Here is a 19,753-nt window from a genome sequence, read left to right on the forward strand (position 1 = left end):
AACAATCTACCGTCACATTCCTTCAATCACTGCTGTGTTTAGCTTTAATAGCAAATTTGCATTACACACACACACACACACACACACACACACACACACACACACACACACACACACATACCTTACATACCACACTACGCCCGGCATCGGCCTGCGAGGGGTCAGACGGCGAGGCTGAAGCTGCAGCTCAGGAGGAGAAGAAGATAAAGAAGAAGAAGAAGAAGAAGAAGAAGAAGAAGACGAAGAAGAAGAAGAAGAAGAAGAAGAAGAAGAAGAAGAAGAAGAAGAAGAAGAAGAAGAAGAAGAAGAAGAAGAAGAAGAAGAAGAAAAAGAAGAAGAAGAAAGTCACTGCGTGTTGCAGTGTGAAGTATGGAGCTGTCAGTACACATCTTCTCTTTCATCCCTCGCTTCTCTTTGTGGTTACATTATTATAATTATTATTATTATTATTATAGTTACATTGAACAATACACACATATGAAGTAAACATGGCGGCAAAAGACGAGTGACAGAAGAGAAACATCTTGCTCTTTTTACTGTTTCTGACTCGTCTGGTTTCTTCCATAAACCCCATCATAGTTCATAGCTCTGGTTGCGTTGCCGCTCTGATGCAAACAACGGCAGCTTGTCTGCTTTTTGGGGCTTTGCCAAAAGGAAACCTGACATATAGCTGCAAGGGAAACGGGAGGAATCGTCAATCTGTGCCCTGCAGGAGTTATGGCCTCATAAAACTGTTTTATTGTAGAACCGAGTCCGACTCGTCTCATCCTTCCAGATTCAGCAACTTCTCTTTTCAAGTTGTCTTCAACGTCGAAGAGCAACTTTATTCTGTGAAGGATTTCTATCTGGATCAGATTAGCAGAGCATCGGCTAACAGCTGTTGCTTCAGGAGCAGTGGAGGAAAGTCCACCTGAGCAGAGACAAGTGTCTCTGAGAGCATGTTAGCTCATGTTACTGCGTGTTAGCGTACCCGCTAATTAGCTCATAAGCCGGTTGCGGCGTTGTTGTGGTAGCATAGAGCTCTATCTCCAGGTTCCCCCTCATGGTTAGCTCTGTCAGCAGTGTTAGCTCTGTTAGCTCTGTCAGCAGTATTAGTTCTGTTAGCTCTGTCAGCAGTGTTAGCTCTGTTAGCAGTGTTAGCTCTGTTAGCTTTGTTAGCTCTGTCAGTAGTGTTAGCTCTGTTAGCTCTGTTAGATTTATGTTAACACTGTAAGCTCTGTCAGCACTCAGAGCTCTGTTAGCACTGTTAGCTCTGACAGCTCTGTTAGCTCTATTAGCAGTGCTAGATTCTGTTGGCTGTGCTCATGTAGCTAAAGAGGCAATAGCTGCTCTCTGGTTTCAGGGCCTTTAAAAATACAAGTAACAGACCATAAAGCAGAGTATTGTAATCTTTTATATTTGTACTTACCCAGCTCTGTAGGAAGCAGTGTCCTGATGTACTGTATGTTTCTGGGGCTTTTATTGTGAAGGGGAAAACAGAAGACGAAGGAGAGTAAATGTTCTACTGAAGCATGTGGTGGATGCCGTTGTGTTGTTTTCTTAATAGTGTGAAGTGTGGGCGCGAGACAAACCCTCGGCCACAGGATGCTTTAGGGGGCGGGGCTAAGAGGTGATTGACAGGTCGACACAGGAGACGGACAAGGCGTCTCCACATCGCTCCTCCTCAGTCCAGATGTGGTCACTTCCTGTTTACTGATTGCAAAAAATACAAAACAAAGATGGCGACGGTAAAAGATGCCGAACCCAAAGGCTTCAAAACGCCCACAAACCAACGAGTGACATCACGACGACGTCTTCCACTTCTTATCTAAAAAATAAAATCAGTTCTGAAAACGAACCCGGAGCCGACGGAGAGAAGCCCTGAGCCTCGAGAGCCGAGACGTGGGAACCTCTGCAGGAATGTGGCGGTTCCTCCGCTGAAACATTCAGATGCTATCTGACATGTTTACTCTCCAGAGTCGTGAGCGCTGCTGTACAACGAGGCGACTTCCATACTGGGATTTAGAAATGTACCCGTCGCGCAGCCACAGGGGATCCGACGCCTCGTCAGCGCGTCGCCCTTTAAGTTCAGGGAGTTAACGGCGGATTCTCAGGCTGGTAGTTTACACAGGACTCCGGAGAGGCTTCCAGGCGGAGCGTCTGGGTCAGTGGAGCTCCTGACGGAGGCCGTCGCCCGGAGTGCAAGCGGTTGTGATGCTATCAGCGCCGAGCGCAGCAGCCCACGGGCTAAACCGACAAAAACGAGACACAACTGTTGCCTTCGTGGACAGATGGCTCCAACTTCCCTCTCAGCTTCAAACAAAAAAAAACCCATTTAAGCTCACTCGTTGAGGCGAGTCTATCTGCAGAAGCAAATCCAGAGTGCGATCATTTATACACCACAATCTCTGAGGGATCACCTCGTTAACCAGCTCGCCCCTCTTTGCATCTGCATTGCCCAACACTTTGCTTCCCTCAGGGCTCACATGCAACACACAGAGACTGCAGCTTTAACACATGAAGCATAGACTTCTATACAACCAGAGGAGTCGCCCCCTGGTGGTCAGAAGAGAGAATGCAGCTTTAACACATAAAGCATAGACTTCTATACAACCAGAGGAGTCACCCCCTGGTGGTCAGGAGAGAGAATGCAGCTTTAACACATGAAGCATAGACTTCTATACAACCAGAGGAGTCGCCCCCTGGTGGTCAGGAGAGAGAATGCAGCTTTAACACATGAAGCATAGACTTCTATACAACCAGAGGAGTCGCCCTCTGGTGGTCAGAAGAGAGAATGCAGCTTTAACACATGAAGCATAGACTTCTATACAACCAGAGGAGTCGCCCTCTGGTGGTCAGAAGAGAGAATGCAGCTTTAACACATGAAGCATATACTTCTATACAACCAGAGCAGTCGCCCTCTGGTGGTCAGAAGAGAGAATGCAGCTTTAACAGACTCTTATTTCAGACGTCAAACCAAAAACACGTGGAGGACATCTTGACTTCAGAATGAGTGAACAGGAAGTGTTCTGACTCATTTCCTGGTTTCAGGACTCATTCCTATAGAACTGAAAATCAACTGTTTCTGACTATTTAAAAAAAAATCCTCCAAAATAAAAGACCTCTAAATGCGTAACCCAACAGCAAAGCTCTCCTGTCGGCGGTGAAACCTGCAGACGCGTCCTCTGAGTTTCTGCTGGTGGTTTCTCAACGTTGCCGCTCGGTGAAGCCTGAAGGACGGCAGGTGTTCCCTGAGTCAGGGTGACCACACAGGAAGTGGAGCCCTGCAGCTGTTTGAACCAACACGCTCTCCACCCAGGGAAAGAAAGACAGAGAAGCTAAACGCTCGGAAAGAGCAGACGCTTGACGAGTGACATCGTGACGTTTGTTTGCTTTGAAGCTGAACCGTGAAGAAACAGAACTGCAACAATCACATCATGTAAAGTTCGTTGTTGATGGAGTCACAGTGATGGTTCCTGCAGGAGGTTCAGAGGAGAAGACAGTTGCTGTCAGGCCTCATCTGGCTGTCACGGTGTTAACGGCTGCGGTCACTTAATCGCTCCACACGGCTTCACATCTCAAATGAAACGGTACAATTATGACACATTTTCATTCCGTCCTGCTGACTCAAAGAGAGGAACCGACGCATCAACAGACGGAGGTTCTGTCTCTGCATGAAACACATTAAAAGATGTATTTGGCAGTAAGATGACAAGTTCTATGAGCGTCATCAGCTTCAGGTTTTCTGAGACCAATACGAGGAAGTCAAAGTTTCTTTTACCGTAAAATGTTGTCTCTTAACAGTTTAGACTGTGAGCATAGACTTCTATACAACCAGAGGAGTCGCCCCCTGGTGGTCAGGAGAGAGAATGCAGCTTCAACACATGAAGCATAGACTTCTATACAACCAGAGGAGTCGCCCCCTGGTGGTCAGGAGAGAGAATGCAGCTTTAACACATGAAGCATAGACTTCTATACAACCAGAGGAGTTGCCCCCTGGTGGTCAGGAGAGAGAATGCAGCTTCAACACATGAAGCAGAGACTTCTATACAACCAGAGGAGTCGCCCCCTGGTGGTCAGAAGGGAGAATGCAGCTTTAACACATGAAGCGTAGACTTCTATACAACCAGAGGAGTCGCCCCCTGGTGGTCAGAAGGGAGAATGCAGCTTCAACACATGAAGCGTAGACTTCTATACTTCCCTTTTGCCCCAATGATATTTTTTTATAGAATTTCCTTCCTAGCGTCTTCATTTGTGTGTCTTTGTGTAGTCCCTGACTCTGTGTAATGAAACAGCTTCTTCTCGTTGTGATTCCATGTAAATCTTCTGAAACAGACGCATCAGCGAGCCCTGAGTTCCCTCGGGGTTCGCCAGTCGGCTTCCGGCTGCTATAAAGCGCGTCGTTCATCGCGCCACTTTGATTTTCTGCAGTTTAGCTCTATGAAATAATCCAGACACGCAGTATGCACTGGGAGAAATGTGAGTACAGAACAACTTCGCTGTTATTTCTGCAAAATCCTTTGGAAAACTGGCTCGTTGTGCAGATTTTTGTATTTGATTTTGTGTGAAAGAAATTGATTTGGAGAATATGTTTTCGTTTAATCTGCTTTTTCTGTTGGTTTTAATTCTTCAAATGGAGGTTTCCCACAAAAACATGAACTCAATGTGTTCATATGTAATATAATAATGATATATGTCCATTATGTCGTCTTTGCTTAAAGTTATTCGAGAACAAAAATCAGGTTGAAAAACATAAAAAAAATATTTTACTTTAACTCGTTTTTTTGCAGTGTTTGCAAATCCGAAATGTAAAATAACATACTAACAGGATGTGCTCAGCGCTTAATGTGTAATTTAAACACATTTACTTAGAGAGTTTTTGTTTATTACCAGAAGGAAAGAACAGACTGGACTCTGAGGCTCCGCCCCCTCTGGAAAGAGGAAGGTGTTGGTCCTGATGTTGGCGCTGTGTTGCTTTTGGGCCGTAAACTTCATATGCAAAATGGCAGCCGGCTCCTCCGCCGCTGTAAAACTCTGCGCAGCTGTGGAGCTTCCTCTTTTTTTTTGCCGAGTCCTCGTGCATGCGCTGATTGTGTGTCGGTCTGTGTGCGCTCATGTGTGATTGTTTCAAACACAACAACATCTTCTGTTCCTTCAGGTTTCGCTCCAGAGATCCGTTTCAGTTATTCAGAGTTTGAATTTATGCCATTTGTGTCCTTGTTGGTTCTTTTTTGTTGGGGACCAGAGAGTTTGTATATCGCTCGCACTTCTTTTCCCGCTCGTTTTCTTTTATAAAACTGTAAATCATAGCTTGTTTTATGAAAAAAAAGACCCAAACTGCTGTATTTGGATGTATTGAACCCCAGAAGTAATATACAAGTGAAATATATGGTTTGGTACATGAGAAAATTCAAATAGCTCCAATGGCTCCCAATGGACTCAATGGGCCCGAATGGACTCAATGGGCCCCAATGGACCCATTGAGTCCATTGGGGCCCATTGGACTCAATGTTCACATGTTGAATGTTCACATGTTGTGTTATGGTTTGTTAGAGTTGTGACTTCACAGCTGCTTCATTTCAAACTAATAATCATCCTGAAAGTCATTTTTTTAGAGTTGGACCTGAAACCTTTTCATTTCTTTCTGTGTCATCTTCATTTCCTCTGAACCAGAAACATGTAGACTGATATTTACACATCTGAACATCTCACATGTGTTCCTCTTATTGTAACACAACATTATTAAACAGCCCTAGTGGCTGCAGAGACACACACTTTATAGTTTGATGAGACATTTGAAGAGTTGCTGACGCGTCACTTTAAACGATGACTTATAAAATAGCCGAATCGTGTCACTTCCTGTTGTCTCGTGTCAGGAACCTTCACAGATCGTTACGTTTTGGCACAACTTCACTCGTTTCATAACGGCTGGGTTCTAACTAAACGAAGAGATATTGTAGACTTCCTCAGCGCTCGCTCAGCAGACAGAGTTTAGATTCTTAAAGAGAGGATGGATTCATGTCCTGGGTGTGTGTTAATGAGCTCTGCAGCTTCAGTGGCTTTCATGAACAAAAGGTTTATTAAAACAAATAGAATACAACTTAATCAAACAGACGAGTGTAAAGTAATTAAAAAAAAGGTAAATTAATCTTCATTGGAGTGCAGTTTGTGGCAGCGTGGGCTCCACGGCGGCAGGAGGCGGGGCTTAGCGAAGAGCCTGTTGTTTCCGTTAAAGATGCCGGACTCGCTGCGTATCCCCTCTGACCTGCGCAGGCAAATGAATCAGCTGCAGGTATGAATCTGCACGAGATACCATCAGGACAACGGCTACAGAGGTCAAGTAGAGGGCGGCGGCGGCGCCAGAGGTCGGCCCTCCGCTGTCACTGGGAACCGTCACTGTGGGGAAAGAGACCGCCGACACCGACACTGAACATGTGGTTTCACTTCAGCTCGAACAAGAGAAGCAGATGAAACTTTAGTACCATATGAACTGTTTGGGAGTAGAAAGATTCAAGTGGTTTAGGAACAAAACAACGTGATGGGATGAAGGATTTCATGAAGCCGACGTCAAGTTAACCCGCTTGTTCTGGGTGAAAGTCCCGTGTTTGTTCAGTCCGATGCTAAACCCCTCGCAGCCAAAGAGCCCGCCCTCTTGCTATTTATGAGACCTCTAACCTCGACCATCACAGGTCAGCGGTTCATCTCAGCACACACACAGACACACACACACAGACACACAACCCTTCACACCTACGGGCAGTTTAGAGCTCCAGTTGGCCCGAGCTGCATTTCTTTGGGAGGAAGCCGGAGAACCTGAAGGTGCAAACCCCACACAGGAGGACCACCCGCCATCTTGCTGAAGCCCCCGAAGCGCCGCTCAGGACCTGAACAGATGAATCCCCTCTGAGTCGTCGTATGAAGCCCAAATGAGCTCTTAAACTTCCCAAAAAGATCACTTTTATAACAGATTTTGATCATAACTATGAACATCCAGCATAAGAGCCAGATTCCCAAAATCAAACTGTATGGTTCATAGCATAGACTTCTATACAACCAGAGGAGTCGCCCCCTGGTGGTCAGGAGAGATAATGCAGCTTTAACACATGAAGCATAGACTTCTATACAACCAGAGGAGTCACCCCCTGGTGGTCAGGAGAGAGAATGCAGCTTCTATACAACCAGAGGACCCTAACAACAGCCTTAAGACACCTTTTTGGAAAGATTAGGACCTAACGAATCAGAATCTGCAACAGACATCACAATAAAACAAAGATTTGGTCTGTTACAAAGAAGTTTCAGTCAAAAAACTGTGTTGTTTGGTTCAAAAATAGAATAAATTACGTATTTTATGGACAAAACTGTACCGTTCTGAACACTCAGCATCGCAGACTTTGCCTCAAATAAAACTCTGCTACGCGTTCTTTGACGGGATGGTTATTAAATCCCTGTTGACATATTGATGACCACAGGATGCTACCAGATCTCCAGGATTCACTGAGTCAGTTCCTATTTGGAGATTTCCCATCAGCCATCACAACACACACAGAAGGTCTTCTGCTCGTCGGGGTTTTCAGCAACAGGACACAAGTTCATGTTTCATGTGAATCTGCTGCAGCTTTGCAGCAGAAACTAGAACGCTGGAGGGCGTCATTATCTGCAGACGGGCTGTCAGCGCGGAGGAACTGTCACTTTTGGATGGATGTCAGTGTGTGTGTGTGTGTGTGTGTGTGTGTGTGTGTGTGTGTGTGTGTGTGTGTGTGTGTGTCTGTGTGTGGCATACGGAGTGTAACTCTAACGCAGTAAGTGATCGTTAACATGTCACTGTGGGTTTTTAGCACCTTCAAATTCCTTGTTGTCGGACAAGGATGTGCTCAAAAGCCAGAGCCAAGCGTACTCTAGGAACCTTTTTTTAAGATTGCAATGGCTGCACACGACTCCTCTGGTTGTATAGAAGTCTACGCTTCATGTGTTAAAGCTGCATTCTCTCTCCTGACCACAAGGGGGCGACTCCTCTGGTTGTATAGAAGTCTGTGCTTCATGTGTTAAAGCTGCATTCTCTCTCCTGACCACAAGGGGGCGACTCCTCCGGTTGTATAGAAGTCTATGCTTCATGTGTTAAAGCTGCATTCTCTCTCCTGACCACCAGGGGGCGACTCCTCTGGTTGTATAGAAGACTATGCTTCATGTGTTAAAGCTGCATTCTCTCTCCTGACCACCAGGGGGCGACTCCTCTGGTTGTATAGAAGTCTATATAAGTGACTCTACTTCTCTCTTGATGTATTCCCTCAGTAAACATTGTAAACATGAGTTTATGTCTCAATCTCTAGTTTCTAGTCTTCTTCTATACAGCCTGATGTTCATTTAGTACATTATGGTCTGTTGGAGTCAAACAGACCATAATAAGGGGACGCTTTAGGGGCGGGGCTACAAGGTGATTGACAGGTCTCTCGATATGGTCACTTCCTGTTCACTGGTTGCAACAAAAAAAAAATCTCACATTTCATCCTGACATCATCTGTCTGGAGGTTATCTAAGCCCCGCCCACCTTCATCCTCACCGTGACGCTTCATCATCTGGAGAAAACACTGAAACACAGAATACATGATTGTGATGACGGTTTGATGGCAGCGTGTGATCATGTGACCTCTCTCTCTCTCTCTCTCCCTCTCTCTCTCTCTAGCGCCCCCCTCAGGTCTGGTCCGGTCCCGACCGTATCAAGGAGTCCGTGTTCGTGATCCGGTCAAAGAGCTGCTGAGGAGGAAGAGGAGTCTGGAGCCTCAGGGCTCCAGGACAGCGCCCCCCACCTCGGTGAGGACACACGACACCCGTAACGATGTTTTATCAGGTGATCGGGTTCTCCACCAGAACCAGGTCTCAGTACCAGAACCTGGAGCGGCTCTTCGGCCCTGTTGAACCAGAGATAGATGGAGGTCTGTCGCAGCTGAAAGGAAGGAACCCTGAAGGCCGTCAGGTTGGGAGCAGTCTGGATCCAGGGGGGCGGTGCCAGGGCTGAGGGGGCGGGGCTTAATCCAGGTGTTTTTCCATGACAGTTGCAGTCATCCACTGTATGACTCCAGGGCACACAGCCCTATGCAAAACCACCACACACACACCACACACACACCACACACACCACAAACACACACACACACACACACCACACACACACACACACACACACACACACACACACACACACACACACAGACACACGAGCCTGAACAAAAACACACACTAGATTTCTTCCTGTGTTTCCATAACAAATAAATTAAACATTTCATCACAAACATCAGTTATTAAACCAAATGAAGGATCTCTAGTCTCAGTGTAGTCCTGGTCCTCTATAGTCTCAGTGTAGTCCTGGTCCTCTATAGTCTCAGTGTAGTCCTGGTCCTCTATAGTCTCAGTGTGGTCCTGGTCCTCTATAGTCTCAGTGTAGTCCTGGTCCTCTACAGTCTCAGTGTAGTCCTGGTCCTCTCTAGTCTCAGTGTAGTCCTGGTCCTCTATAGTCTCAGTGTAGTCCTGGTCCTCTCTAGTCTCAGTGTAGTCCTGGTCCTCTCTAGTCTCAGTGTAGTCCTGGTCCTCTATAGTCTCAGTGTTTACAGAGTAAACTAGTTCCTTTTAAGGTTTTAAGCGTTTCAACTTTTCAACTCTTTTTTTTTTTGGTTCTTCTTAATTTTCCTCCATCTGCTGGACTCTCTCTCTCTCTCTCTCTCTCTCTCTCTCTCTCTCTCTCTCTCTGAACAAAGACAGTAGTGTCCGTTGTTCCCTCTGGGATATTTCTTATATCCTGATGCAATCTGATCACTTATTGAGTTTTTGTCTCTCCTCTGAGAGCCGCTCGGCCTCGTGAGGCTTCAACATGTCATCCTGAGCTCCAGCTATGTAATTACCGATATCACCTGCCAAGAGGGAAACATAAAGATGAGAAGAGACATAAAGATGAGAAGAGACATAAAGATGAGAAGAGACATAAAAGGTGCAAAGAGATGTAATGCTTGTCTTCTATATATTGGAAAACATTTAAAACGTTGCATAATTCTGCTTCAGCTGCACATGAATCCATGAAATAAAGACGCACAAGACAAACGCTTCATGTTCCCACTCGCATGTGAAGACACGTCACACACTCGTACCTCAACACCGACGCACTTCAGCCGTCAGAGACGACTCACGCCTGCGCTCAGTGTCAACATTCATGTTTACACGTCGATACGGGCAAATTGTTGACGTGCTCGTCTCACTTTCTCCGTCTTTCCTTCATTCAGGACGCGGCGACGCACAACGTGACGCACAACGCCACGCACAACGTGACGCACAACGCCACGCACAACGCCACGCAGCTGGCCTACACGCGAGGAGGTAACCGCCGCACCTGAGGCTCATTGATTCCTGTAATGAACTCGTGCTGCGTTCACACCAAACGCGTCGCGACGCATTACTCGCGCCTTAAAGGGGGCGTGGCTTAACTTTGTAAAATTCGTTACTATTTCCGTCATCCACCATGAAAATAACCACTAGTTCTTTATACTTGTTGTGTACATTCCACATACGTCTGAACATCAGACTCCATGGTGTCTGGGTTCATCATATCATCCGTAGTGCCACTGCGGCGTCTGAAGGACGGCAGCTATCAGCGCTGCTTCAGGACGACCGGCAGCAGTTTGATTCAGCAGTCAGTGGAGGTTCTCAACGCTGATTGGCTGACGCCACGTACATTTTTCGACCTAGTTGAAACATTTTAACTTGTAATTTGTGCAATTTGCTCGATATGTATGGAGGTAGATTTGTGTCTTTTTTACCCGAGCAAATTTCTAGTTTGTGAGTAAAATATCTCGAAATCTTTGCTCTCAATTAAAAAAATTGCTCTAAAAAAAATTTTTGATCTAAAAAAAAATGCTCTCAAAATTAAAATTTGCTCTCAAAATAAAAATGCTTTTTTGAGAGCAACATTTTTTTTTTGAGTGTAGTTTGTTTTTGAGAGGATTTTTTTTGGAATTGAGAGCAAAGATTTGCAGATAATTTACCTACAGACAAGAAATTTCTCCGTGGTGGATCAGGCGTGTTCGAGCCGGCGGCGGCCGACGGAGCGCTGCAGTCGTGTGCCGGCTGGAGGGCGGCGGCGGCGAGTCCGTGGTCTCCGTCAGAATACAGCCAGCAGGACGCTCCGGCTCCGGCCTCCACCCTCAGCGCTGACGTGTACATGCAGACGCTGTGCCCCAGCTACACCATGCTGACCTACACACACGCGCCGCTGCTCACCGGCTTCGGGGTGAGTGGAAAACGTTCGCTGGGTTTTCTCGCTTCGACTGCTCCTTGTTGCCGTTGACGTTCATCGCTTGTGGTTTCAGAGCCTCCCCGTGGCGCCGGGCTCCATCCCCCAGGTGGAGTTCTCAGACTCAGGGTTGACCTACCTCCCCTGGGCCCAGCCCATCACCGCCATCGCCACCATGCCCAACCAGGTCCAGTTTGGACCCGGATCCGCGCCGCTGGCCGGGTCCCCGCTGGTCCACGTGCCCTTGTCCATGTCTCTGACCACCATGATCAGTCAGCTGGAGGCTCCGGGCGCCGAGCGTCCGCAGATGCTGGACCCGGACCTACGAGGCCCGTCTCTGGAGGAGGATCCGGGGCTGGAGGCGGAGGCCCCGAGCCTCCTGGATAAACTCCTGGAGGAGCGAAAGGGGGACGAGGAGGACAAAGACTCATACAGCAGCTCGCTGTTCATCTCAAATGCATGAAAGCTCCTGACCACCAGGGGGCGACTCCTCTGGTGGTATAGAAGTCTATGATTCATGTGTTAAAGCTGCATTCTCTCTCCTGACCACCAGGGGGCGACTCCTCTGGTGGTATAGAAGTCTATGATTCATGTGTTAAAACTGCATTCTCTCTCCTGACCACCAGGGGGCGACTCCTCTGGTTGTATAGAAGTCTATGCTTCATGTGTTAAAGCTGCATTCTCTCTCCTGACCACCAGGGGGCGACTCCTCTGGTTGTATAGAAGTCTATGCTTCATGTGTTAAAGCTGCATTCTCTCTCCTGACCACCAGGGGGTGACTCCTCTGGTTGTATAGAAGTCTATGCTTCATGTGTTAAAGCTGCATTCTCTCTCCTGACCACCAGGGGGCGACTCCTCTGGTTATATGGCCTAAAGACCTCTTGGTTCGGTTCTGGTTGCAAGAAACCAAGATGGCGACGGCCAAAAGGTCAAAGTGGAGGCATCAAATTATTTGTTAAGTTTACAATTTGTAAATTTTCCAATTTACAGTCTATGATAACGCCCCTTAAATGTGTTCATTAATGTGCCTCGCTGCTGTAAATCATGCCGAACAATATGACATTTTAAACAAGTATGTATGATACATGTAAATAATGATTTTTTCAAAATAAATCTCTGATTCATATCATGCAGCTGTTTCCTTTTTGCAGCAAATTCTGTCATTGGAAAAACTAAATAAAGTCGCTGTGGTACCATATCCATGTTTTTTTTAAGAAACAAAGTCAAAACCAACCGGCCTGATGCAGTTTAAATGTGTATGTTGTGAAGTTGCAGCAGAGGTAACCGCCTCGCGCTGGAGGACTCCAGGACTCGCTCCTGCTCTCGTGAAGCATCAGACTCTCGGGGTTTTCCCAACGGCTGCAGCTCATCCGTCAAAACCTCACACCTGGAGAGGCCTGAGATCGTATCCAGAGGGGCGGGGCTACAGGTGACGGGGACATGGGAAGTTTACATGTGTTTGCTTTCCTCGTGTGGAATTCACATTTGTGAAAACGATTAGAGCTGACGCTCCAAACGGTAATTTAAAAAAAAAAGAATAGAGAAAGTGACGGCCAGGTGAGGACAGCATTCACCTGTGTACATACGATACAGGACACGCATGGGAGGGCTGGTCTGAACTCCAGCAGTCAGCTTTCTGAGTTCTTTCTTTATTTCCTTGGGTTAACTGAACACTTCGTCTTTGCTTTGAGCCGACGTGACGAGACATTGACCCTCGCTGTGATCTCAACACCCGGCTATTTCTAAGCCCTTTACCTCGAAAATGTCAAAATGAAAAAGGTTGAAACTCTCTCTGTTTGAATAATGTTGTGTTATTATAAAAGGAACACATGTGAGATGTTGTTCAGATGTGTGAATATCAGTCTACATGTTTCTGGAAATGAAGATTACACTCAAAATTTAATGAAAAGGTTTCAGGTCCAACTATAAAAAAAACACTTTCAGGATGATTATTAGTTTGAAATGATGCAAAGTCAAAACTCTAACAAACCATAACACAACATGTGAACATTCAACATGTGAACTTTCTCTCTGTAAAGGTTGACTTTGATAAAGTGAAACAGAACAAAGTTACAGAGGGTTTAGAACAGAGAACATTCAGGTGAGGACTCATTGGGTCCAATAGCCCCAATGAGTCTATTGGGTCCAGTGGGTCCATTGGTGCCATTGGCATTATTTGAGTTTTCTCATCTACCAAACCATATATTTCACTTGTATATTACTTGTGGTGTTCAACACATCCAAATACAACAGTTTGGGGCATTTTAATTTCATAAAACAAGCTATGATTTACAGTTTCATATAAGAATGGCTCAGTCTCAGATTGTTTTTAATGGGTTAAGAGGCGGCGGCGCTTCAATGACTCACATTAAATATTCATGAATACGCGGCTCATGGTTCGCGCTCTTTGATTCTTCTTGAAGAGGTTTATCCGGTGACTCACTCGGTGTGGCGTGTGCTGCTCCTAAAGCGATGGGAGACGTTCCCATGTCCTCGGGGCGCTGACAGCAGCTACAGGAGAGATAAACGCCGTAAAGATTTGTCACGGAGCCTCCGACACCAGTGTTTTCTCCTCGTCTCTGACCCCGGCCTCAGCCCCAGTGTATCAGATCTCCATTGTGGATTTGGGGCTCGGCTGTCTGACAGAATCCCCCCCCCCTTCACTCGCTCATCGCCGAGTCCCTTTAAAGCGCTCCGTCTGCGGGCCTGCAGGCGCTGCAGCGACGTGCCCGAGCAGCACCTCCGATAGCACGCGAGGACCTCCGCCGTGGAGAGGCGGAGCGCCTGCAGGGGCCTCGGTATCTGGCAAGAGATACACACCAGAATACACACCTCACAACGCGGCCCACTTAGAGGCCTTTTTATGAGCGCTGTGTTGTGGCGAGACCGCCGCTTTTCACTTTCACTGACGTCTTCGTGCCACTTTGTAGCCCGTCACGCTTCATTAAGGGCTCATAAGCTGCGGCCAACGGAAAAGCAATGGCGGTTGTTGTTTAATGTTGTAAATCATAGGTTGTTTTATGAATTGTTTTTAAATAAAAGCCGGAAACTGCTGTATTTGGATGTATTGAACACCATAAATTCAAAAAAGTGAATATATTTGGTTTGGTACATGAGAAATTCAAATAGCATTCAAACGGACCCAATGGACCCAATGGACCCAATGAGTCCAATGGACCCAATGGACCCAATGAGTCCAAAGGACCCAATGAGTCCAATGGACCCAATGGACCCAATGAGTCCAATGGACCCAATGAGCCCAAAGGACCCAATGAGCCCAAAGGACCCAATGACTCCAAAGGACCCAATGAGCCCAATGAACCCAATGACTCCAATGGACCCAATGAGCCCAATGGACCCAATGAGTCCAATGGACCCAATGAGCCCAAAGGACCCAATGACTCCAAAGACCCAATGAGCCCAATGAACCCAATGACTCCAATGGCCCCAATGAACCCAATGGGGCCATTGGACTCATTGGAGTCATTGGGCCCCAATGACTCCTCACCTGAATGTTCTCTGTTCTAGACCCTCTGTAACTTTGTTCTGCTTTGACAGAAAGTGTGCCAATCATCTGCGATCATTATTTGTTTTCTTGCCGCCAGCACATGTATCTTATGTTTATCTTTGTGTCCATCGGGTTCAAACCCTGAAAAAAAAGAAGCAGCCTTTTTTGCAAGCGGCTCAACACAAACACTTAAAGCAGCGCCGTCGTGCTGAAACCCGTCGCTCCTGGTGTGAAGGTTATCTCTTAAAGCGACAACGCCGCGCATCAAGATGCCGTTCTCCCACTTTTTACAAGTAATTTGTACGACAGTTATCACGCAAAGATAATATGTGGTGATTTATCTAATAAAAAGGCACTGCGGGCAAAGTGGTTATCCGAGGAATGTTATGGTTTCAAGTGTGTGTGTGTGTGTGTGTGTGTGTGTGTGTGTGTGTAAAGGGGGGCGGGAGGGGGGGGTGATTATTCCCCACTGGCGTTATTTCATTAATGTATGAGTTAAACCTGTCAGGCTGTTATTTCTGCGGGTGGAGCTGCTCCGTCTTCAAACTTTAAATCATTTCTCTTCGTTAAAGTATGAAGAGTCACTTTACGGGCACCAAGATGTTTTTGCTCTTTTTGCGCCTCAATGGGTCCATTTCTGCCAGTTTCTCGGGAAAACTGCCGGTCGAATCTCTTTGAAAAGTCATAGCACAAGATTCTGGATGCAAGCCGCACGTTTTGATGTATTTTGATGTATTTTGATGTATTTTGATGTATTTTGATGCGTGTGCTGGAAATGAGTTACGTTCCAAAGTTCAGGGAGAAGAAGAAGAAGATTAATCGTCCCGCAGGACACTGTATTTCATCATCTTTATTAAACATAACTGTGTGTGTGTGTGTGTGTGTGTGTGTGTGTGTGTGTGTGTGTGTGTGTGTGTGTGTGTGTGTGTTGGAACAGTAAGCACTAACTGGTAGTTAAAATGTAGCGTAAGGATGCAATATTTTTATAAAAAGGGTCACAAATTAACTTTGATGCTTAACTTTTAGAACAACAGGAAGTCATACAAACAGACACACAACTTATTGGTGAGTTTTAGGATTTGTGTAAAAATAAGTAAGTTAGTAGAAGTTTGTTATGTAACTGTCATGTTGTGTTGTTTCTGGCGCCCCTTGTGGACTAAAGAGGAAGTGTCTCTGAGCACCAGGGTCCCTTTAAAAAACCTCTCATTCTACTGCAGCAGGTCTGACAGGACCAGGACTACACTGAGACTATAGAGGACCAGGACTACACTGAGACTATAGAGGACCAGGACTACACTGAGACTACAGAGGACCAGGACTAGACTGAGACTATAGAGGACCAGGACTACACTGAGACTATAGAGGACCAGGACTACACTGAGACTACAGAGGACCAGGACTACACTGAGACTATAGAGGACCAGGACTACACTGAGACTACAGAGGACCAGGACTACACTGAGACTACAGAGGACCAGGACTAGACTGAGATCAGGTCTGACTGTGTAATGTTTAACCTTCACGAGACTCCTTTGAAGTTTTATGATCTTTTTATAATATCTATATCAACAAGACATATTTTTCCACCTCCCAGAATCAAAACATGTGCCAGCTTCAGAACAATCCTCTCATTGTTGCGTTGGACAGGATATGAAACGGATCAGAAATAAAAACACAAACTAAAATGTTATCGGGCCGAAGGAGAAGAAAAGAAACGTGTGAGCGGCGTCCATGACGACGCCGTGTGTCGCAACAGCTGATAAGTTGTGTGTCGGTATCTTTGTGGAGTGAACGGAGGGCTGAGAACGTTCACTCGTTCATTCAGACACACACACACACACACACACACACACACACACACACACACACACACACACACACACACACACACACACACACACACACACACACACACACACACACCTGATAACGCAGCGCTGTGGGAAAGTGAGCGAGGAGTCACACCTCAAACAAAAGGTGAGTGGAGAACACACCTGAGGACCGATAGGGTTCTGTTTGAGAAGGAGGTGAGACCTCCATGTTCCAGTCCAGCTGAGGAGGTGCACCTGATTAATGATGCTTTAATACACACGAAATACTGAGTTATGTTTATTAAAGATGATGAAATACCTGCAGTAGAATGAGAGGTTTTCTAAAGGGACCCTGGTGCTCAGAGACACTTCCTCTTTAGTCCACAGGGGGCGCCAGAAACAACACAACATGACAGTTACATGACAAACTTCTACTAACTTACTTATTTTGACACAAATCCTAAAACTCACCAATAAGTTGTGTGTCTGTTTGTATGACTTCCTGTTGTTCTAAAAGTTAAGCATCAAAGTTAATTTGTGACCCTTTTTATAAAAAATATTGCATCCTTACGCTACATTTTAACTACCAGTTCCAACACACACACACACACACACACACACACACACACACACACACACACACACACACACACACACACACACACACACACACACACACACACACACACACACACACACACACACCTGCAGCAGCAGTCATAAACCTGCTGCTGAGCCGTGGGCGTTTCTTCCCTCTTCTGCAGGGGGATTTCCACAAGTTGCTGATTCAGCAGAGGCGTGACAGCAACTTGGGCAACGGCTCCGTGTAGCAACAAGCGAACCGTGACGAGCAGCGTCAGTTTCAGGTCCCTGAGCCAGCGAGTGAAACCTCTCTTGTTTGTTTGTTTGTTTGTTTGTTTGTTTGGGCCCGGCAGGTTGACGCTCGGCTCCTCCAGGTCTCTGAAGAAGCTTCTCGTGTTCCAGTTTCTCACAACTTGAATCAACTCGCCGTCTTTATAATTTAAGACGCCGGGGGAAACATATTCTACATATTTCATCTGTCAGATACTGAGAGATGATTTAGAGGCCACATGAACTGTGTGTGTGTGCGTGTGCGTGTGTGTGTGCGTGTGTGTGTGTGTGTGTGTGTTTATGGTCTTGTCTGGTGCTTCACATTCTCGGCTCGGTCCTCGTTTGCGCCTCAGAGCTCTGATCTTGTCTCCAAGAGACTCGCAGCAGATCTCAGCTTTGACATTCAGCCTCTGGTTATATATGTGTGTGTGTGTGTGTGTGTGTGTGTGTGTGTGTGTGTGTGTGTGTGTGTGTGCGTGTGTGTGTGTGTGTGTGGCTCCAGGTGAGGGTCCACATGGAGCTTCATCTCCCGGGTTCAGACAGACGTGTTTAGGTTTTAGTGTCTGAGTAAACCTCAGGTGATGCGATGCTCGTCGCTCGTTCGGGAAAACTAAAGCTCTGGGTCGCAATGCATCATGGGAGTAACCTCTCACCTGCACGTGGGAGCCTTCCAGGTAAAACAAACGGGTCCATAAACACAGAAAACAAGCCGTAAACTTCATCCCACTCTCCATTTCAAAGGCCTCTCCACTGATTACGAGCCGCGTCCCAACATGCAGGCGGACGACCGGCCCGCTGCTGACACACGGTCATGGGTTCAGAGCCCGAGGCCAGCTGTTACAAGGAGGAGGAGGAGGAGGAGGAGGAGCAGAAAAATCTACTTATTGGGCAAAATAAACCATTTTAAACCCGTCTGTAAGTTGGAAAATGAATCGCCACAAAAGCTGAAAAATCACCTAGACAAAGTCTTTTTGATGATTTATTGGTTGAGTGTATTCATGCTGACATGATTCATAGCCAGTTATGTATGACCTGGAGGTGCACATCTGTAGGTTATGGAGTTATAACTCCTGTGTTATAGTAGAATCATAACCTCCATGTTCTTCTCCAGCAGAACATTGTTCAGAAATATCCACCAACGTCCAGGAGATTCATCCTGATTCAGATGCAGGAAAACCAGATGTTCCCCACATGTTCAGTGCATTTTAAACGCCTTTAATGAGTTTAATGGAATATAAAAACTTGTATAAAGTATAAATAACTTGTTTCTTCCTGACGCCACCTTCGTCTTCATCACCTCATTCACGCTGCGTCTTCACAAACGTCCTGAGACGTTCCTTCAGGCTGTGTTTGGTGCTTTTCTACGTTCACATGCACTCCAGTAGAAAACAAACTAAACCACAGAATGTTCTCTACGCAGACGACTCACAGCTCTGCGTTCACGACTCGCCGGAGTGACTGCAGGCAACGAGCTCGCAGGAAGAGAATGACTGAAGGTGTCGGGTCGTTTCTTCGGGTGAATGAAAAGCAGGCGGCTGCTTCTGAGCTGAACTTTAAACCACGAAGGAGCCAGAAAATCAATGAAGTCCTGAAATCAAGGAGCTCGTCATCGTTATGACAGGATGAGCCTCGTTCCACCAGAGTGCTTTTATTTCATTGTGTTGCTGTTGTCTGCGTTGCGTGTTTCTTTGTGTAGCTTCAGGCTACTCCTTGATGTAATTGCAGGTGGGCGTATCCTATTGAAATGTGGGCGTGTCTTATTGCAGGTGGGCGTGTCTCTCTGCTCCAACCTTCATGTGTTGAGGTGATTTTTTAGTGATAGAGGAGAAAACATTTGGATGTGTTTTAACATCGAAGGAGACTTTTCCTTCACAGGACTCACATGTCTCAGCAACACGTGGACCAAAGAATAAGTTATTATCTCCAATATTCATATTTTTATTCATGTTTTATTGACGATTCCCTAATTTTTCACCCGATTTTGAGTCTTTTTTCAGGATCCCTCCATGATACCTGTTTATGTTTTCATGAGAAGTTCTACAGGTAAAATAAAAGAAGAGTACTTCAATGTGCCTTGTGTTGTTGTATGAGAAGTATATTTTATCAGGTACAGCTCCGTACATCTGGAAGCAACACTAAATAAAGTATTCCTTAAACCGCACCGTAGCTTTCACTATTTCATGTTATAATCATTTTTTTTCTATTTTAGCTTGTTTTTATTTCCTATTTTCTTGGGTGTTTGAAATTTCCTGTTTTCTGTGACGCACTTTGAACTCATCAATAAACACAATGACTCGTCTGTTGCAGGACTCCATAAAGACATACAAA

General features: G+C 46.0%; 1 protein-coding gene across 1 annotated transcript; it reads left to right on the top strand.

Moving 5' to 3' along the window:
- Window positions 1-4,442: 4,442 nt before the first annotated feature.
- Window positions 4,443-11,729, top strand: LOC137791113 (POU domain class 2-associating factor 1). Its single transcript, XM_068585827.1, has 6 exons — window positions 4,443-4,458; window positions 8,660-8,787; window positions 10,248-10,341; window positions 10,546-10,692; window positions 11,040-11,251; window positions 11,331-11,729. Exons 1-6 carry the CDS (start codon window positions 4,443-4,445, stop codon window positions 11,715-11,717), a joined length of 984 nt encoding a protein of 327 aa, XP_068441928.1. The 3' UTR covers window positions 11,718-11,729.
- Window positions 11,730-19,753: the final 8,024 nt, after the last annotated feature.

Source organism: Clinocottus analis, unplaced genomic scaffold, assembly GCF_023055335.1.
Source record: "Clinocottus analis isolate CAN_PGR_092001 unplaced genomic scaffold, fCliAna1.0.p SCAF_2, whole genome shotgun sequence".
Lineage (NCBI taxonomy): Eukaryota > Metazoa > Chordata > Actinopteri > Perciformes > Cottidae > Clinocottus > Clinocottus analis.